General features: G+C 34.5%; 1 protein-coding gene across 1 annotated transcript; it reads left to right on the top strand.

The window, feature by feature from the left end:
• The first annotated feature begins 482 nt into the window (after positions 1–482).
• hemk1 (HemK methyltransferase family member 1) lies at positions 483–22,825 on the top strand. The gene is made up of 11 exons (XM_056460335.1): positions 483–667; positions 806–991; positions 4,807–4,898; positions 6,541–6,634; positions 6,789–6,905; positions 6,987–7,051; positions 7,160–7,209; positions 13,272–13,377; positions 13,844–13,939; positions 17,806–17,916; positions 22,062–22,825. The coding sequence occupies exons 1-11, from the start codon at positions 599–601 to the stop codon at positions 22,102–22,104; spliced, it is 1,029 nt and encodes a 342-aa protein (XP_056316310.1). The 5' UTR covers positions 483–598; the 3' UTR covers positions 22,105–22,825.

Here is a 22,825-nt window from a genome sequence, read left to right as displayed (position 1 = left end):
ACATTTTAAACATACACGAATACTCCACATATAGCCTTATTTTAAGCTCACTAAACAGTTCAGGACTTAACAATACGTTTTAATATTTAAAGTGTGTAACAAAGTTTCCTTAAATTATACTTAAAACAATATGACTTCAAATCTGTGAAATGTTAGACATATTATAGGCCTACACAACAGCCCTTCACTTAAAACCGCCGTGAAAGAGACATTTATTGCTTTCTTCAGGCTTTTCGCCCCATAAAATATCTCAAATATAATTATTTAAATACCTCTTTCTTCGTTCATAACTCCATAATCTTTAGTTTTTTAATCTCCTCGCAGACATACTTGACTATTAATGATGAAAATATATGTTTAATCGGACGAACAATTTTAAAAACAGCAAAGCTTCAACTGAACTGCAACAGCGATTCAGCCCGATTCGTGAAGAAATCATTCAAATGAATCCTTTTGCGATCCGACTCAAAAGAACAATTCGAACACTCGCAGCACATGGTTGCCTCCAAGGACGAAAACATGCAGGTTACGTTATAACCAGGTATTCTTAGCAGCTCAGAATTTAGCTTCTTTCTAGATTAGTGTACAGTTCGGAGCGATGACTTTCAAGACCACGTGGTTTCTTCGTCGATTTATGCACAGAAAGAGTGGATTGTTAAAACAGAGGGTAAATGTTTGATTGATCCCCTGTGTATTTTAATAACGCTCGCTCTCTAGTACTCATTGGTTAATCACAGAACGTGTGTATAAATGTGTGTTTATGTACAGTTGATGATGTGCCGTGTTGTCTTGTTTTATTTTACAGTGTGATGTTGTGCGGTTGTTTTGCTGTAGTAGTGCAGTAGAGGGCGCAGTTGCTCCACCGGCGGAGTGCAGCATCACAGCCGAGCGCGCGGTCAGTCTGTGGGCTCAACACTTCAGCCTACACCGCATCTCGGAGCCTCTGCTCTCCAGTCAGTACATCATATCTCATGTACTTGGCGAGAAAACGGTGAGTTTTCTCTCACCATAGTTATTTTCTTATTTTATTTGTATTAATATTTTTCTAGTTCAATGTAAAAGATAAACTTTTTATGTCTCATTTTGTGTGTACTTTGTATATCAGAAAAGCCCCAAACTAGGACTGTTGATTTGTCCAATTCTGCCATATTACAAACAAATCTTCGTCATTTCTAATTTATATATTTGTTTTAACCCTATGATGCATTTATTGTTCCAATACGTAATTATATTACACAGGTAAGTTCTAAAAGATTAGAATATCAAGGGAAAGTCCATTTATTTCAATTATTTGTTACAAAAAAATGAAACTTGTGTGTTATATTATTTCACCACACACAAAGTGAAATATTTCAAGCCTTCATTTGTTTAAATTGTAATAATTATCGATTAAAGATGACAAAAACCCAAATCCAGTATTTCACAAAATTAGAATATTTCATGTGACTAACAAAAAAAGGATCTTAAACACATGTTGGCCTTCTGAAAAAGTGTGTTAATGTACTGATTATGTCCTCAGTACTTTGTTGGGCCTCGTTTTGCACTAATTACAGCATAAAGGCGGTGTGGCATGGAGGCGACCAGCCTTTGACAACAGTTAAGGTGTTATGGTACTCCCAAGTTTCTTTGTTCCCTCATCTTCCTCCTGACAATAGCCCATTGATTTTCAACGGGGTTTTAATCGGGTGAGTTTCCTGGCCAATTAAGAACAGGGATACCATGGCTATTAAACCAGGTACTGGTAGCTTTGGCACTGTGTGCAGGTTCCAAGTCCTGCTGGAAAATAAAATCTCCAAAAAGCTTGTTTGTAGCAAGCATGAAGTGCTCTGAAACGTCCTGGTATAAAACTGCGGTGACTATGGACTTGATAAAAGACAATAGACCCACACCAGCATATGACATGGCTCTCCAAGCCATCACTGACTGTGGAAACTTCTCACTGGACTTTAAGCAGCTTGACTTTTGTGTCTCTCCGCTCTTCCTTCAGACTGAATGATTTCCTAATGAAATACAAAATTTGCTTTCATCTGAAAAGAAGACTTGGGACCATTGGGTAATAGACCAGTACCCTTTCTCTTCAGCCCCGCACAGATGCTTCTATTTGCCCTTGCTTAATAATCCTCTCAAGACTGCGGTCATACTTGTGCACATTTTTTCTCTTCCTTTTAACATTCTATTAATATACTTAGATACTGCACTCTGAGAGCATCCAATTTCTTTTGCAAATGCCTTTTGAGACTGTTGTGTAGAGAAACGCACCCCTGCTGCAAAATGCACCCCCTTATAGACTTTCATTAACATTCTCAATCTACATTTAAAAAAAAATCGAAGGCCATAATTGATTTAAATGTAAAATGATTATTATTTTGATGGATAAAGCAAGAACAAGAAGTAAAACACAAATGCATTAGGTTTGCAAGTAAATAAAATAATAATATTGACTGTAGTGTAGCCTAAAATTAGGCTTTTTGGTGAGTTTTAAACAGACATTTAGCCTACATGGAACACATTAAATTGTTGTTACTGTTTTAAAGTAAACCACACATTAAACAATTTACTTAATCTCATCGGTATTGTATTTAAAGTCAATCTATTTATATATTTATTTATTTATATATTTTCTGTAAGGGAAGGATTTCATCCCTGAAACTCACTTCAGTCACTCTCATTAGTGTCCTACCTCTATTATTATTATTATTATTATTATTATTATTATTATTAATCAATTTCAGTTAATAGATGCCCAGTTCAGAGGAGGGTGCATTTTACGGCAGGGTTGCGGCTCCCGGCACAACAGCGACCTTTCCTCCTTATGGAGGGTTCCAATAATGGTCTTCTGCACAACTGTCAAGTTAGCAACCTTCCCTATGATTATGAAGCCCACTAAGCCAGACTGAGACAATTTCAAGGCTTTGCATTAATTAGTGGACTAGATTGAGACGCAGGGAGCCTACAATGTTGAACTTTGTCATGATATTCTAATATTGTGAAATACTGGATTTGAGTTTTTTCATCTTTAATCTATAATCATCATTCAAATTGAAACAAACGAAGGCTTAAAATATTTCATTTCATGTGTCGTGAACTAATTTAACACACAAGTTTGACTTTTTGTAACAAAATTATTGAAATAAATGAATTTTCCCTTGATATTCAAATTTTTTGGAATATACCTGTATATTATATTACATGTATGTATTAGGCCTATGTTACAAATATTAATGCAATATATTAAGACAGTGATCCAATTTTATTTTGCAATGAGCAAAAATATATATTAAAAGGATTTAAAAGATTTTAAATGTATTGGTTGGTTTCAATGGAATTATTTTAAAATATTCAGAATTAGAGCGACATGGTGGCTCAGTGGGAAGCACTGTCACCTCACAGCAAGAAGGTCGCTGAGTCCCGACTGGGTCAGTTGGCATTTCTGTGTGGAGTTTACATGTTCTCCCCGTGTTGGTTTGGGTTTCCTCTGGGTGCTACGGTTTCCCCCACAGTCCAATAACATGCTGTACAGGTGAATTGAATAAACTAAATTGGCCGTAGTGTAAATGACATTGCATGCAGGGCATCCGCGGGGTCTTAAAAAGAAAATCTCAAAAGTAAAATTTTAGGTCTTAAAAAGCCCTAAATCTATTAAAATATTGTGTTGTAGGTCTTAAATATATTCATAACAGGTCTTAATTTTCATTTGTTCATGTATAGCTATCCAATCTGTCCATTAACACCCTTACAATCACCAACAATTCATCTCAATAAAACATTTAACTTTTTATTGAAAAAATAGCATTAAATTACTTTCCTTGCAGTAACATTTGCTTAAGTTCTCCATTTATTTACTGCTGGGGATACTGACCTGACCTATATTTTATATTATTAAAGTATTATTATTGTAGACTGAAGTAATTTATAGCTATGTTTTGTTCTATTTTTGGTAAGGGTTATAGGATTTGTGAATGAATACATTTGAAAATTAATAAAAAGTATATTTTTAGTTAATTAATTTTAATAATTTTTGATAGGGCTAGTGAAAGTCATTTCCAACTGGGATATTATAAAAAAGTCTTAAATTTAATTTGGTGAAACCTGCAGAAACCCTGTGTATGGATGTTTCCCAGTGATGGGTTGCAGCTGGAAGTGCATGCGCTGTGTAAAACATGCTGGATAAGTTGGTGGTTCGTTCTGCTGTGGCAACCCTTGTTGAATAAAGGGACTAATCTGAAGGAAAATGAATAAATATTCTGAATTATTTAGGAAATATAGATATGGACTCTATTCATCAAATGTCCTATTTTACTTTATTATTCATTTATTAGTGCATTACAATATCAAAAATAATTTGACAAAAATTTTTTATACATATTAAAAAGTTACTTCAATTTTAATTTGTTTTATGTTTAGTTTATTCTATATTTTTGTCACTTCAATTTAAAAAGTACTAGTATTATAATGCAACATTCACGAATATATTAATCATGTTTGATTAGCATTTGTTTTGTTCTGAGTGTTCTGAGTGTTCTTGATGTTCTTGCATCGTGAGGACCAAGTGTAACCGTAGGTCACAGCATCGCTAGACAATTATGTGTGTGTGGGTGTGTTTGTTTTCTGAATTGTACAGCTGAAAATGTATTCAGGCATTTTACTGTTTATACGAATATCATTGCTTGGATTTTCAGTTCAAACGTTCAGTGTTTTATCTGATGAAATGTCAAGGTAATTTCAGAAGTTACTTTCAATAGCAGTTCAGAAACATTTTTCTTTCAATTTCCATGATGGCACGTCCTTGTCTTTCTTTGCATAAAGCTGGAATGTGTTCAGAAGAAAAGACTGCGAGACACCCTGACTGACAAAGAAAGAGAAACTGTGTGGAAATTATGCTCCAAACGCCTAACAAGGTATTACAGCTTTAAGCTTTCTATGATTTTCACAGATAATTAAGATTCTGTATGCATATGAGAAGGATTTTACAGAACTTCATTACAGTTCTGTTGAATCGAGTCATTTTGAAATGTTATTTGTTATTCATTTACTCTCCTAAAGTTAACACTAATCCATTTCTGAGGAGTTTTAACTTATTCCACTCACTGATCAATGCTTACTCGTGTCTAGTGCAATTCAAAGCTAGTGGTTTGTATGTTTATTTAATTATTTACGTAAGTATTTAAGCTGCAAGTGTTATCAATGTTATATGGACAGTGGCGGTTCTAGACTAGAATAACTGGGGGGACCGGGCAGGGGCCACTTGTACTTTTAGGGAGCACACTTTAACATACATCACACAAACTACTCATTTTGTTTATGCATCACTCTGCTGTCTTTAAACAAGCTAATTAAATAACTTAAACTCAAAATAATCTTCCATGTCAATTAATTTAACAAGTAACTTTGTAGTAGGATAACACATTTCTAACATTCAAGTACCTCCAGGCACATTTTTGCTCCTGTATACTTTAACAATTCCATGTGATCTTTAACAAACCAAGGAGATTTTCACAGTATTTCCTATAAAACAAAAATAATTCTTCTGGAGTCACAATAAGTCTTATTTCTTATAGTTTCTCTATAAGAATATTTTAAAAAACAATTTTAAGGTCAGTGTTATTAGCCTCCTTAAGAAATGTTTCTATTTTTTGATTATCTACACAACAGACCAGTTATACAATAACTTGACTAACTATTCTAACTTTCCTAGTTAATATAGCCTAGTTAGTCTTGAAATTACACTTTAATCTGAATACAACTATCTTACAAAATAACTAGTAAAATATTATGCACTGTCACTATGGGAAATACAAAATAGTCATTATTAGAAATGAGTTCATCATGTGTTTGAAGACTCGTGCTTTATGTCACTACTGAAAACAAAACGAGTTAAATATAACTTTTACATGAGGATGACTGAAAACTACATTTGTTCAATGTGTTACATCTGTTCTCTGGTACTTGCTTACTGTTTGTAAATTCAAGACTGCATTTCCTATCATAAAACTATGTACACTTAATTTCTGATTAATAATAGCCTCTGCATAGCTAAGGACTTCCTGTATTAAACGTTTTAAAACAGAAAACAGAAGTCTAATATAATCAACAGTGGACATTTTGATTTTGCTTAACTTCTGACGAGCTGCATGCAGCACAGTCACTGACAAAAGTCAAGAGAAAGCAGAGAGAGAGAGAGAGCGAGTGCGCGCGAGAGGCATTAGTCATACCTCCACAGTCTGCCACCGAAGGCTGATCTCGCTTCTTCGTGGTGTTTTAGTTGTGACGCAAAAATACACGTTCAAATTTAGGGGGGCAAGCTTGTTAACACTGGGCACTATAACCCCCCCAACCCCCATATATTGAATTTAAATAGTTACACCATACAAATGAATTAGAATGATCAAATGAATTATTTCATCCTCAAAATATTTATTAATTAGACCGGTATTAGCTTTAGTAGTTAATTCGTGAAAAAAACAATCTAATGCATGTACTCGTGACATAAAAATGCCTCTTGACATTTTATCATACTTATGTGCACATGATTTTTTTAAGGATGCCTGTACAGTATGTGATTGAGGAATGGGACTTCAGAGACTTGACCTTGAAGATGAAGCCTCCCGTGTTCATACCCCGTCCCGAAACAGAAGTAAACCCCCCCACCCCCACACACACACAGAACGTCTGAATTTTTGCAACAAACTAAGAGTAGACTTCAAATAGACATGTCTTTTTGTATAAACACAGAGACTGTGTGTTTGAAAACTTTTATTTCCAACATTATTTTCCATATGTTCATACAGGAGCTAGTTGGTCTAATTCTAGAGGACTTTGAGTCTATTCGAGGGGATTTTCAGGGTCTGGAGGTGGGCTGTGGATCTGGAGCCGTTTCTCTTAGTTTATTACGCAGCCTTCCACAGGTTTGCACTGTGTCTTTTTCTTAATCAGATATCTTGCTCTTCTGAGTAGTGCAGTAACATCTGTACCCTTCATTCTTTAAGCTCAGGGTATTTGCTTTGGATCAGAGCCAGGATGCTGTATGTCTAACAATGGAAAATGCAAACAGGTGACCACTAGCATCGGCAACTATATAGCACTTCTATATGTGGATCTTTATGACCTGATGATTTATTATGTTAACATATCCATATGTGTCGTCTTCTGTTTGTTGTAGACTAGGTCTGCAGGACAGACTAGAGGTTCATCATTTAGATGTGGCTAAAGGTAAGAGGGATCTGCAAATAGTTTTGGGGGGAGAAAAAAAGCACTGAAATTCTTAAACTAATATTTAGTAGTTATTATATGTGGCTAATGTACAAAAAATAATAATAATACATTTTATTGCCTTTCTGGCAACTCAAGTACAATAAAAACATGAAATAAAACAACAAGAAGGATCGTTTAAAAGTATACACACCTAGAGCAGATACAAATTAACTTTGTGAGTCCTGATTTAAATAATGAAAGAGAGTCACTGTTTCTGATGGCAGGTCAGGCAAGTGTCACTTGTGATTCTAGACTACAAAACCAGTTATAAGTAAACTTTATTATTATTTTTGAGACCTTAAAGCTGAATAAATATGCTTTCCATTGCTTTATGGTTTGTTTAGATACAATTGAAGTCCCTGAAAAACTAGCCCCCCTGTTTATTTTTCCCCCCAATTTCTGCTTAACGGTCAGCAGATTTTGTTCAACATACTTCTAAACATAATAGTTTTAATAACTCATTTCTAATAACTGATTTATTTTATCTTTACCATGATGACAGTAAATAATATTTTACTAGATATTTTTCAAGACACTTCTATACAGCTTTAAGTGACATTTGAAGGCTTAACTAGGTTAATTAGGTTAACTAGGCAGGTTAGTATAATTAGGCAAGTTATTGTATAACGATGGTTTGTTCTGTAGACTATCGAACAAAATATAGCTTAATGGGGCTAATAATTTTGACCTTAAAATGGTGTTTAAAAAATTTAAAACTGCTTTTGTCTGCTTTTATTTTAACCAAAATAAAACAAATAAGACTTTCTCTAGAAGAAAAAATATTATCAGACATACTGTGAAAATTTCCTTGCTCTGTTAAACATTTGGGAAATATTTTGAAAAAATTTAAACGGGGGCTAATAATTCTGACTTTAACTGTATGACAATGTTTGGATGAGAAACAACCATTTAAATATCTAAAATCTGAGGGTTAAAAAAATCTAAATATTGAGAAAATCATCTTTAAAATTGTTTAAATGAAGTGATTAGCAATGCAAATATCTAATCAGAAGTTGGGGTTTGCTATATTTACAGTAGGAAATTGTCTTTACATTATGATTTTTTTTGCGTTAAAAGCCACTATTTTGACCTATACAATGTATTGCAACGTGCAGCATAAGACTAGTTTTGCGGTCCAGGGTCACATTTCTGGTCAACTTATCTAATTGACGTCATCAACTACTATAAGATGATTAATTTTTAACAGCTTTTAATGTGTTGGTGATTCAAAGAACATTTTATTGCAAGCCTAACAATGGTGTAGTTAAATATTAGGACAGTGTTTATTGTATAACAACTGCAATATAACGCATTTACAGTGTTGAGCCTGCAGGCTCTTATTTTAGTTTCACGCTGACAGAAAATAAATATTTTGATTTCATCATATTACTCATGTTCTTTAATGATGTTACAATGTGGTTAATACCAGAAATGAGCTATCAAGAACTATTACCATCTTAAAGGAACACGTCACTATTTTTATTAGGCTCATTTTACAATCATTCATTCATTTTCTTTTCGGCTTAGTCCCTTTATTAATCTGGGGTCACCACAGCGGAATGAACCGCCAACTTATCCAGCATATGATTTTTACGCAGCAGATGCCCATCCGGCTGCAACCCATCACTGGAAAACAACCATACATATTCATTCACACACATACACCACGGACAATTTAGTTTACTCAGTTCACCTATAGCGCATGTCTTTGGACTTGTGGGGGAAACCAGAGCTTCCGGAGGAAACCCACGTGAACACGGGGAGAACTTGCAAACTCCACACAGAAATGCCAACTGACCCAGTCAAGGCTCGAACCAGAGACCTTCCTGCTGTGAGGCGATTCTGCTTCCCACTGCGCCACCATGCTGCCTCAATTTACAATCCTATTTTTAGGCACTGCATAATATCAATGTTCCTACTGCAGCCATGGTACATTTGCAAAGTTCCTTGATTATTACGCCAGAATGAGACTATAGTTTCTAGTCATATCGCTCTAGAAAATAGTCACTCTTTATTTTCTGTTGGTCTTAGTACATAATTTAACTACAGAAGTGTCAAGATTTAAATAGAAAAAAATTTGCAAACATTTTTTGCGTGAGATGCTAATGGTCTAATTCGATTTAATGATTTATGCTAAGCTAATCTAAAAGTGCTCCTGCCAGACCCAGAAATTGGCTGAATGAGTGTATCTTTAAAAAAAGGAAATATTTAGCAACCCTTTGCGATCTGAATGATAATCAGAGTAGATGGAACATAATTAAATGAGACTTTCTGTTCACTGACAGATTTGATTAAGCAAAAGCTGACAACGGAAATATTTCTTAGCTGAAACTAGATGTGCTTTACGTGTTATATTGATCTTTGCTGTTTCTCACTAATTCTTTGATGTTGTTGCCAGTCCTGAGGTGTAATTTAAAAAAGCATTTTAGCTGTTTGGTGAAAGGAGAGGAAACAAAAGGGAGCATTTCTAATTGTTCCATTTCCTTGACTTTTGTCTGTGTTTGTCTGTGAGTCACAAGCAGAGCTGCGTGTAATCCAAGCTCACAGTTCCTCAGAAAGCTCAGCGTGTTTCTGTAGAAATTGAATGTCATTAATTCTTTACACAGTTCTACACATACCACTCTCCTTGAATGTTTGTTTACTAAATATTTGCACTAAAGGCAAGACGCTGACTGCAGGCACCAGTCAATATTGAGATTTTGGGCTTTTATAAGTGTTGTTTTAGACTAATCTAAGGAAAACATTTCCGTTTTGTTTTTCTTTTATCACACTTTATTTATTTGTGTCTGTAGATTTTTATTATTCATATTTTTAAAGCTTAAATTCAGTTTTTTCTTCTGCACTGAGCCATAAAACTTCACAGATTTATTGAAATCGTCATGAAGGTTTTAACAGATGGATTTGTTCATACATAATTGGCCTGATTATACATAATAATACCAATTTATTCCAAAGCTAAATGTGTCAATTTTATTCTTTTCAATTAAATTATTTATTGCCTGTTTGTGGTATTTTCTGAATTATGGAGTGATAAAAGCGATTCTCAAAATCTTTTAATATTTTTATTGCATAGAGTAACCCACATTTACTTACAGATGTATGGTACACAGAGCTATTTTACATTGGACATACAAAACAATTAAACATGAAAATCCAGAACGTGTAGAAAAAGGTAAATAATATATAAAAATATATTATAATAATATGCCAGGATACAAAAAAATAAAACAAGAATTCTTCTAGTGTTGAGATTTTAATTAGAAATGTATGAAAATGAGCACATATTGAATAAAATAATGCCTCATTTCCATATCTAAACATAACTTGTATGTAAAAAGCTTGCATTTCTTAAAGCAATCACTCAACAGGAAATACATGATGCTAACTATTAGTCAGTTGTTTTATCTAATTTGCCTGATCGCCTAAATTTGCCTTGAATTTTCCACACTATAATCCCCTCCCTTTCCATTTTTTAGCCTCAGATTTATTTTACATGTTCCCATATTTAAATCGCTGCCACGAAACGTCCGATTGTGCGAAGACAGTGAGAAGAATTTATAGCCTCATTGTGACAGCCTTCACAATTGATTTAACATTAGTTCAACTACAATGCTAGCAGATAATCGAGAGCCAGACAGTCCATCCCAAATCCTAGAAGAGCCTCTAAGGTAGTGACATGGAAATGTTCTGCTAATTCCTGGGATTTATCTGGCTTTTCCTGTTAAAGCTTGTGCTTCTCTTCCCGCTAGATGGCATTAAAAACAGCCCTCGTCAATGCTAAACAGACGATTTTTAACTCTCTGTGACCTACCCACATTCATTTAGGCTCTGTTTTCTCTTTAACCATTGCTCTCGGCTTACTGTATAAACGTTGTAAAAGGCGCTTCTGCTGAAATGGTTGGTTAATGATCTATATGAGTGTCGAGCTGGCAGTCATAAATGGAGGCCTTTTGACAGTGTTTATTACAAGCCTGCTGCAGATGTCATGTGGGTTTGTGTACAGTATATATACATGAGAACCAAATGCTATCATTGTATTGTAGACACATTCAAATAGCACCTAGTACTGTTTATTCTGTAATATTTCCTTTCACAAGTGTGATTTTGATTTTTGCTTGTCACGTATTTTAGCGTCACTTGATCATTAGGAAGTCATGATGATTTTTTGGATTTATTGATGACTATGCAATTTTTTTAAAAGATGTTTTGTAACTGAATATCTTTACTGTCGATTATTTTGATTGACAGTTGAAGTCAGAATTATTAGCCCTCCTTTGTTCAATTTCTGCCATGATGACAGTACATAATATTTTATTAGATAATTTTCAAGATAATAGTATTCAGCTTAAAGTGCCATTTTAAAGGCTTAACAAGGTTAATCAGGCAAATCATTGTATAATGATGGTTTGTTCTGTAGACAATCGAATAATAATATTGCTTAAGGGGGCTAATAATATTGACCTTAAAATGGTTTTTAAAAATATATATATGGCTGCTTTATAAGAGCCGAAATAAAACAAGTAAGACTTTCTCTAGAAGAAAAAATATTATAGAAAATACTGTGTAAAATTCCTTGCTTTGTTAAACATCATTTGGGAAATGTTTTAAAAAGAATTTTTTTTAACAAAAGTTCAACTGAATATAATATATTCCTGTTCAATAAAAGTGTTCATTTATTTAAAAATAGTTTTCTTTATGACAAACATTTCAATGGTAGTTTATAAATTATCAGCTAAATAAATTCCAGACATTGCTAGTATGTACACTCACCTGCCACTTTATTAGGTACCTTTTACTAGTACCGGGTTAGACCCCCTTTTGCCTTCAGAACTACCTTAATCCTTTGTGGCGTAGATTCAACAAGGTACTGGAAATATTCCTCAGCGATTTTGGTCCATATTGACATGATAGCATCATACAGTTGCTGCAGATTTGTCGGCTGCACATCCATGATGCGAATCTCCCGTTCCACCACATCCCAAAGGTGCTCTATTGGATTGAGATCTGGTGACTGTGGAGGAAATTTGAGTAAAGTGAATTCATCGTCATGTTCAAGAAACCAGTCTAAGATAATTTGCGCTTTATGACATGGTGAGTTATCCTGCTGGAAGTAGCCATCAGAAGATGGGGACACTGTTGTCCTAAAAGGATGGACATGGTCAGCAACAATACAGCAACAATAGGCGTGGCATTGACACCATGCTCAATTGGTACTAATGGGCCGAGAAAATGTCCGCCACACGATTACATCACCACCATCCTGAACCATTGATACAAGGCAGGAGGGATCAATGATTTCATGTTGTTGATGCCAAATTCTGACCCTACCATCTGAACGTCGCTGTAGAAATTGTAAAGTGCAAATTGTAGGAGTGGCACCCAGTATGGTCTTCTGCTGCTGTAGCCCATCTGCCTCAAGGTTTGACGTGTTGTGCATTCAGAGATGCTCTTCTGCATACTTTGGTTGTAACAAGTGGTTATTGGAGTTACTGTTGCCTTTCTATCAGCTGGAACCAGTCTGGCCATTCTCCTCTGACCTCTGGCATCAACAAGGCATTTGCGCTCACAGAACTGCCACTCACTGAATATTTTCTCTTTTTCGGACCATTCGCTGTGAACCCTAGAGATGGTTGTGTGTGAAAATCCCAGTACATCAGCAGTTTCTGAGATACTAGGCCAGCCCGTCTGGTACCAACAACCAGGAGACATTCAAAGTCACTTATATCACCTTTCTTCCCCATTCTGATGCTCAGTTTGAACTGCAGCATGTCTAAATGACCATGTCTAAATGCATTGAGTCGCTCCCTTGTGATTGGCTGATTAGCAATTAACGTTAACGAGCAGTTGGACAGGTGTACCTAATAAAGTGGGCAGTAAGTGTATTTCTACATTCATGTTATTATATTTTCTGACTGGCCATTGAATTATCATTTCTAATTTGGTAATGTAGCTACACCAGTGCAAAATCTGTTACATATATGACAGAATAAATGTTTTTTTTTTCTTTGTTTTTTCCTCAGATGCAGATGTGATACTAAGCAAATGCAACCCTGTTGACTTTATAGTCAGCAACCCTCCCTACATACTCAGTCAGGACATGGAGACTTTACAGGCAGAGATACTCAGGTGAGGTCTTTTTGGCACATTGTAAATGAATAATTGTATTAAATATTATAAATGTTTTTTATTTATTTACTAAATTTACTATTAAACTGGTGTTTTTTTTGTGGCTGATGCTGCTGACACCCAGGTTTAGTTCATTAAAAGGAAAACATTAAGTTTTAATAATTTATGCATATGTGTATATGTATATTATATTATATTATCACTTATTACAATTAGTTAATGTATTTAATAACATTAATAATGAATAATACTTGTACAGCATTTATTAATCATAGTTTAACATTTGCTAATACAGGTACATACTTAAAATCCAAATTCATACTTGTTGACGTTCATGTTAGTTAACGCACTGTGAGTGAACATGAACTAAGAATAAAAAAAAATTAAATAACAAGTAAAAGTAATAACAAGTAAATGTTAGCCTTTGTTAAACTCATTTACACCAGTTTCATCTCTTCTCTGGCAGCTTTGAAGACCACGCTGCGCTGGATGGGGGGTTAGATGGCCTCTCTGTGATCCGTCCCATTCTGGCTCTGGCTTCCAAGCTTCTAACAAAACAAGGGTGAGTGAAGAAACACGCGTCTGTTTGTGTGTGTGTGTGTTTGTCTAAAATCATCAATGTGGTCTGGCAGCGTCTCTGAATGAATAGAGAAGCAGCCTTTTAGCCAAATGCAGTATAAATAGTATGGTATAATCTGGCTAAGAAGCTTTCCCAGCATATCTTAAACGCTTCAGGGAATTGAGTGCTACACAGTTCTGTGTAGATAACAGTATATGCCAGGAACCAGAACATTCTCCCAGTAATGTTCCACCCCACCCTTATCACTCTTGACACACACACATGCATGCACACACAATTATGAGTTATAGAATTTAGTGACGACACTTGCAGAACCTGTCTTGTGTAAGGTGATGTCAAACTCCGTATGCATGAAAAGGCTAAAATATGAACTAATTTTTATTACCAGTTGAATTATTACATTACGAATCATACATTTAAATGCATATATGTATTTATTAGGGGTGTGAACCTACACTGGTCTCACAGTTCGGTTCGTTTACGATTATTAATTCAGTATCACAGTGCATTGACGATGCTTTTCATACAGAATTTTATATTTTGCTTCACTGCACAAGAATTCCTGTATTATTTTTAAAATACATTTTATATGTATTTGTAATACAATCTTGTCCTTTAATACATGCAGTCATATATATGAACTGTACCTTTCATTTTACCCGCTCAAAGAGAACACTCTGCATCAAACAAAACTCAAGTGCATGCACAGAACGACATGAGCATTTGAAGCAAATAAACAAATGTAAATATTATCCCGCTTGCTTTTTGAGCATTGTCGAGCGAGTTTTTAAACGCCTACGATTGGTCACGCGATCAACAGAAAGGGCTGTGATAAGTGACACTGATAAACAGACGCAGCAATCACAGCTGATCCATGATAGACGCAGTGGAGGAAACTCACTCTGCATGAGTATCACTGTAACAGCTGAGAGGAAACAGGCCACAGTGAGAGAGGGAGAGAAAGAGAGAGAAATAAAGTTTACTTTCATTTTCCCCATAGAAGTCTTTTGCTGTAACTTCAGTGTCAATGAAAGGCTGTCCAGCAAAGAGTTTCTGCATTTTAATTACTTGCGCTCGGCTCCCTCGCCATAGTATACTACCGTGACATAGCGTATATGAGATAAATGATGTCAATATGTAATAACCGGTTACTGAATCGATACTGAATTGTCCGTGTCTGCATCGCGATGCACCAAAGAAACCATTCATTTTGACAGCCCTTTTGACATATATATACATGTTGTCACTGTTTAACTCAGAAAATACACACATACACCACATTTGTCTGAAAACTAGAATGAAATCTAAAATATCAGGCTAATTGTGTATAAGCAAATCTCTTTGTTTAAATCTTCAGAATACAGAATTGTAAAAAATCCTTATTGTAATTGAAATCTAGAGAACACTTAAAGTAACACTTAATGGTGTATTTAGGATGTTTCCTCCATCAGACTGAAAAAAAACAAAGCCAAAAAGGCCAAAATCTTAAAATTGATTAATGTAACATGCTGATTAACCACCTCTTTAAACGAACACCTTGATGAATTAAAACTTCTTGTTTCATTCTAATATTTTTTATTTATTTCCATATTAGATTCAAAGAGTTTTACTGAGGGGATTTAAGAGATGACTTTTATCACTGAGTAATTTAGAAAATTCACATTAAATTGGTCTGAAAACAAGAATGAGAGCTACAATATCCGGCAAATTATGTATAAACATATCTCTGTGTATAAATCTTCAGAATACAGAATTGCGTAAAATTAAGAATTTTTTAAATGTATGGCTCAGTGCATGACAGAAAAAAACTCATTTGAAGAGAATGACATTTAAAATCTGTATTGTAATTGAAATCTAGAGAACACTTAAAGTAACACTTAATGGTGTATTTAAGATACTCTTTCCATTAGACTGAGAAAAAAAGTCAAAAAGCACAAAATCTGCAAATTTATAATTGATAATAGTAACTGCTGATTATCCACCCCTTTAACCCTTTAACCGGCATCGTAACCACCTGGTTGACCTTTTATCCATAGGCTATCATTATTATTTTAATTGCTTATTGCTATCAGAGTTGTGTCAGTACATTATTCAATGCAAGCGTGGGCCAAAAAAAAAATAATTTTCAAGGAGTGCACCTTAACATGCACTAAACTTCTTGTTTTATTCTAATGTTTTACTTAGTTTCGTATTGACATCGTTGCGTTTTACTGAGGGAATTTAGGGGATGACTCTTATCACTGCATAATTCAGAAAATACACATTAAATTTGTCTGAAAACTAGAATGAAATCTATGAAATCAGGCAAATTATGTATGAACAAATCTGTGTATAAATCTTCAGAATACAAAATTGTGTAAAACTAAGAATTGTGTAAATGTATTGACTTTTGCTCGGTGTATGAGAGAAAAAACACAATTTTGAAGAGAATGACATTTTAAAATCTGTTTTGTAATTGAAATCTTGAGAACACTTAAAGTAACACTGGTGTAACGGTATATTTAGGATGTTCCCTCCATCAGAGTGAAAAAAAAACAAAGCCAAAAAACCCCAAAGGTTAAAATTGATTAGCGTAATGTGCTGATTAACCACCCCTTTAAATATGCACCAAGTTGCACAGAATAATATGCACTTCTGAACAATTGACAAATTAAAACTTTTTGTTTCGTTCTAATATTTTATTTATTTATTTCCATATTAGACTCAAATGGTTTTACTAAGAGGAGTTTGAAGATGACTTTTATTACTGTATAATTCAGAAAATACACATTAAATTTGTCTGAAAAATAGAACAAAACCTATAAAATCAGGCAAATTATGTATGAATAAATCTCTGTGTATAAATCCTCAGAATATAGAATTGAATTTTGGAGAATTTGGAAAATTTATGGAGAAAAAAAAACCCTAATTTGAAGAGAATGACATTTAAAAATCTGTACTGGGATTAAAATCTAGAGAATGTAACACTTAATGCTGTGTTTAGGATGTTCTTTCCATTAGATTTAAAAAAAAAAGCCAAAAATATCTTAAAATTGATTAGCGTAATGTGCTGATTACCCCTTTAAATATGCACTAATTTGCATACACTTCTTGCACAGAAATCTGAACAATTGACGAATTCTGGTTTCAAACTTCTTGTTTCATTCTAATATTTTATTTAGTTTCGTATTAGCGTCAAAGAGTTTTACTGAGGGAATTTAGTGGATGACTGTTATTACTGCATAATTCAGAAAATACACATAAAATTTGTCTGAAAACTAGAATGAGAGCTACAATATCAGGCAAATTCTGTATGAACATATCTCTGTAAAAATCTACAGAATTGCGTAAAACTAAGAAGATTTATGAGGGGAAAAAACTATTTTAAAAGAATTATGTTTAAAAAATCTGTATTTGAAATCGTGAGAACACTTAAAGTAACACTTATTGGTGTATTTAGGATGTTCTTTCCATTAGACTGAGAAATAAACAAAGCCCAAAAGCCCCAAAGCTGACATATGCATGAAAACACTTTTATTTACTGCATTGTCTTAACAGATGAGTGATAAAGAGAACATTGCATGCCATTGCTCTCTATGAACCTGTAGCGGTCTATACAGGGTTTCAGATTTCCCTCTGGGTGTCTTATTTTGTGTCCACTCAAGACTTGTTTCTTTCGCAGAAGTGACACATGCTGTCCTTTCACAGATACTGGGAAGCTCCATTGAGTGTGGTTAACCTAGCATTAGCTTTCAGATTTTCCGTCTCACACTACTGTTCTTCACGGCTAACTGCTTACAAGATTGTTTACGTGGTATTCCTCTCTAACACATTTTTTTTTTGTAATGGCTTTGTCTTTATGTGTCCAGGCGGGTTTACCTGGAAGTTTCCTCATGTCATCCTCCAGTCATCCAGCAGCTGGTGAAGGAGACCATGCCTGGGTTCATTTATCTGGAAAGCTGCTGTGACCTCAGTAACAGGTCAGGAGCTTCAGTTAATGTGACCTGCCCTGTTTTTGTTGTTTCCTGTATTTTTCATTGAAGCTCTGCTATACTTGTTTGGCAGATTTGCAGAAACAAATATTTGGGTGTGATAGGTTTTCGTTCTATGAATGTTTGTTCTTGGAGTCCAGTTACAGTGAGATTTCATGAGTAATGCGGAATTTCTTGCTCAACAGCAAAGAGCAAATATGTACTCAGGTATTTGTTTTTCGTGGAAAGTTATAAGCTTATTATTGTTCCGTGTTCTGATGGGGGGGGATTTTTTAGGAATTTTTTTGAGAACATTTCTGTAGTAGATGTATTTTTGTTTTAATTGTTTGTTGTGTGTAATTTGACAATGCATACAAGTTTTGGGACATCTGCCTTTGCATACAGGAGCGTTAATGACATCACAATTTTAATTTGTAGAGTTTAATATGAGGTTGGCTCACCCTTTGCAACTGGAACAGCTTCAAGTCTTCTGGGAAGGCTTTCCACAAGGTTTAAGTGTGTTTATCGGAATTTTGTGAGATCAGGCACTTAGATGTTGAATGAGAAATTCTGGCTCACAGTCTTCTGTATTTTTTCCAAAGTTGTTCTATCAGGGTGAGTTCAGGACTCTGTGCAGGCCAGTCCATACCAAACTAACTCATCCGAGTCTTTATGAAGTTTGCTTTGTCATGCTCAGTCATGTTTGAAAAGGAAGGGATCATCCCTAAACTGTTCCCACAAAGTTAAGAGCATGAACTTCAGTAGAAAATTAAAGATGATTTTACTTTATCTTATGATGTTTGTGAATGGTGACCGTTTTTTTAGATAAAAAAAATAAACGCATACAAATGAGTCTAAATCAATAGCCATGGCTTCTGCAGCTGGAACAGCTTCAACTTATCTGGGAAGGCTTTCCACAAGGTTTAAGAGTGTGTTTATCGGAATTTTGTGAGATCAGGCACTGAGATGTTGAATGAGAGGTTCTGGCTCACAGTCTTCTGTATAATTTATTCCAAAGTTGTTCTATCAGGTTGAGTTCACGACTCTGTGCAGGCCAGTCCATACCAAACTAACTCATCCATGTCTTTATGAAGTTTGATTTGTCATGCTCAGTCAAGGTTTGAAAAGGAAGGGATCATCCCTAAACTGTTCCCACAAAGTTAAGAGCATGAACTTGTCCAGAATTTCTTTTCAGTAGAACATTAACAACGATTTTTACCTTATTTTATAATGTTGGCGAATAGTGATATGTTTTTTAGATAAAAAATAAATGCATACAAACGAGACACACTGGGGTCTTGTAAAGCAAAAAGATGTCCGTGTAAGCAATTGAACATTATTTACAACATTATTAGCTTTAATCCACAGCCTGGTCAAACACATCTCAGCGCATGTGTATCCGATTGTGGTTACTAAACAAATCACTGTTTTCCAGTGACTTGCCTAAATAACTAGGGATGTGCAGATCCGATCATGTAATCGGAAATCAGGCACAATCACGCGGTTTCAGACTCGACCGGAATTGGCCATTACCTCCCGATCAGGACTCGAATATATATGTATATATTCTCATTATTGTTTTAACACATCCATAGTTATGCAGTGGCACAGAGTTATACTTCACACAGAAACAGCAACGCATGCGGCATGACATCACTTTGTTGCAGAGACAATAGAGAAAATATCAATCATTTTTTGATAGTAAGATTGGTTAAATGCCAGCAAAGTAGAACATGGAAGCAGCTTGAAGGGGAAAGCACGAGTACATCTGCGGTCTGGAGGTATTATAAGGTTGATGACGACAACATTGCCATAGCAAACTGTGAGATATGTAAACTTGGAATTGCCTGCCAGGTATTTTAATTTGAGGTGCTGTTTGTTTTTATATTAGTTTTTTTTATATATATATATATACATTTACTGTTGCACCAAAGGGTAGAATTTATGTTACTAATTACTTGATCGTGCAAGCTACCTCACAGAAGTGCTCTGTTGTTGAATGTTAAAATAGGGTGAATTCAATGAAAAATAAGGAACATCCTGGATCTGTTTCTTCACTCTTCTTTATTTCTTTTTTTATGTAATATAGAAGTATCGGATCGGGTTTCGAAATCGGTAGACAGTCAAAATCAAATGACTCGGAGGCAAAAAATAAACTGAATCGGGACCAGGGATGGGCAAAAATACATTGAAATGTATTTTAAAATAAAATACCAAATTTCTCGACAAAATACAGCAGCCGCAACAAGTATCAAAATAAAAAACATGTATTTTGTACATTTCTTTGCAAACCTTTCATCAATAGGACTATTCGGTCAATCCCTTCATCATTAAACTGACTCAGTGAAGTAAACATTGTTTGACAGCAATGGCATTTCTCTTAGCAAGTTTCAGTTGGCTTCTCTGCCAACTCATTTACCTCAATTCCTGTATTCATAAACTTTTGTTTCTCTTATAGTGATTTTACTACAAGTTTTGTTCAAATTCCATGCAGAAATTCCTGTCTTGAAGATGATCTTTTTAACCATTGTAAAAACCATCTAATGTAGATAATGAGTTGAAACATAGTTCTATATCTCTTTTGTTTACATCCATTGTGTGGCCAGTAAAATTGACATCATTTCTTAACAGTCTTTTAAAAGGATAATATATATGAAGAGGTTATTTTAATGTTTTGCCATATTAAATATTATTACAAAAGGTTTTTGCTGTTGAAATCTTGAAAAGTTAATATAAAAACATGATTTCAGAAAAATCATGTATATTTGCAATTGTACTCTAAAATGCACAACCTGGCATTTGAAAGAGCCAATGAAGTATTGTACCCTGAAAAAAAATCAGAGATGATTCCTTGGATATACTTTTTTTTAAGTTAGGTGGTTGTAAACAACTTATATCAGGGTTTCTGCAGGTTTCATCGAGTCAAATTTAAGACTTTTTAAGACCATTATGAATAAGATTTTAGACTTATACGAGGCTAAACATTAAGGATTTTTTGTAATGGCCTAGTTGGACCAATGGAATTGGAAAAAACAAATGTAGTTATTTCTTAACCAAATATTTTAATGTGTCAAAACAAAAAACATAATGTTTCTTTTAGGTTATTTTTAAATGACAGGTTTAACTGTTAAAAGTATATTTATTATGAAGAAAACTACACAAATAATCTAAATATATGCAGTATATTACTTTGCTTTTGGTCCAAATGAATTGAGTATGACTCCTATTTAACTTTTAACTGTATTTCTGTTATAAAACCTTAGGTTTCATGCCTATCTACAAATATTATGTCCACTCACTTTCTTCTGTAAATAGTTTTTTTTTTAAATGGAAGATTGTGTAAAGGGATATGTTATTATCACGTGGAATTGTTTTAGATTTCTTTTCCTATATTATTTAGATAGATTGTTGGTGATTAGATTGGTTTTGGGCCGATTGGGTAACTTTAGACTTAAAATTAAGACCAGTTTAAAATGATTTAAGACCTACAACACAATATTTATGTGAATTTAAGACTTTACTTTTTTATGGCCTAAAATTTAGTTTTTGAAATTTAAGAGTTTTTAAGACCCCGTGGACACCCTGTAATTTGGGTTGAATTTAAAGAAACAAATTAAGGATCCAAATTAAGTACTGCCATTTGTCTGTTATTTTCTTTATGTGTGTTGCATAATTTCCATCCATACTCCAAGCATTGACCACCTTCTTCAATATTAGTCAAGTTTCTGTTCTGATCTCAGGCTTAGTCAAATAACTGAAAAATCACTAATCAGAGGCCTCATTTTTATGATGTCATCATGGAGACTTCCTACAAAATATTTTGCAGTATTATAAAAATACAAAAAATAAGACACTAAAGTATTTTGATATAAAATATTAACCCATTTTCATAAACCCAATTAAATACAAAATACCATTTAAATATATTATATTTGAAATACATGTATCATAAATACTGCCCATCCCAGATCGGGACATCCCTATAGTTAACCTAATTAACCTAGTTTAAAGCTGAATATTTTTTGTGAAATATTATGTGTCGTCATTACATCAAAGCTTTAATGTGTTAAAAAAATTATCTCCATAAAATAGCACTTAAAAAATATCAATCATTTTATTTTTTTTATAATATTATTATTATTTTTTATCCACAGACCGAGATTCTGTATTTTACAGAAGAATGAAGAAAATGGCTGAAACCGAGGACGCAGAAAAATCCAAGCAGGAACACAGTCAAGACGATTGTTTAACACAGCATGGTAGAGCAAGAGATTTCAGCAGTTGCCCATTCAGAATGCCTTTAGCCAAATTGCATGTGGTACAGAGCCAGTCTCCTGCCAGTTTCCCAGCATGCAGCAAGCACAAAAACCTGCCAATCCTACCGAGAAGCTCCTTCCTGAAATCCACCTTCCACAGGTCTCTATTTGTTTTGTGCCACAACCTACTGCTGTTACAGCCTCGACGCTGACTTTCCTTTAAATTGGTAAGTGTGTATGTGTATATGTGTGTGTGTGTGTGTTTTGTTGTGGTGAGATTGCATTGATTGTGAGTATGTGCTCAGTGCGCAGTAAGTGTCAGGGTGCAGTAGGCTGAAGGTAATTATTGAGGCCTTTTCTAAGAACTCCCCCTCCCAGCCCTGCACTCGTCTCTCCCTGGAAGTAATGCGCTCATTCTGCGAAACAGCTGGCCCATTGCCGCTCGCAGCACGACGCTAGCCCACAAACACACACAGAAAGCCTACAAATACAGACTGATAACCTGACGTGCTCATTGGCTACGATGCATGCAAGATAAATCTGTGTTTTTTTACTTTGCAAATGAGTGAACTGGAACGATGTGTAGGAAATGAGCATTAAACCTTGATCGAGTCATTTTGTATTTTTTTTTATACATGACATAATAAATAACTTTAAATACT

Source organism: Danio aesculapii, chromosome 6 (assembly GCF_903798145.1).
Source record: "Danio aesculapii chromosome 6, fDanAes4.1, whole genome shotgun sequence".
NCBI lineage: Eukaryota > Metazoa > Chordata > Actinopteri > Cypriniformes > Danionidae > Danio > Danio aesculapii.
The sequence above is the reverse complement of the archived record's forward strand: the minus strand, read 5'-3'. Positions and strand labels throughout refer to the sequence as shown.

Bases quoted from the DNA above. Each gene is read 5' to 3' on its own strand.
- hemk1 (XM_056460335.1), top strand. From the start codon at position 599: ATGACTTTCAAGACCACGTGGTTTCTTCGTCGATTTATGCACAGAAAG. The intron at 4,899-6,540 runs GTATTACAGCTT...GATTTTTTTAAG, and splicing joins TGCTCCAAACGCCTAACAAG to GATGCCTGTACAGTATGTGA. The intron at 7,210-13,271 runs GTAAGAGGGATC...TTTTTTCCTCAG, and splicing joins TCATTTAGATGTGGCTAAAG to ATGCAGATGTGATACTAAGC.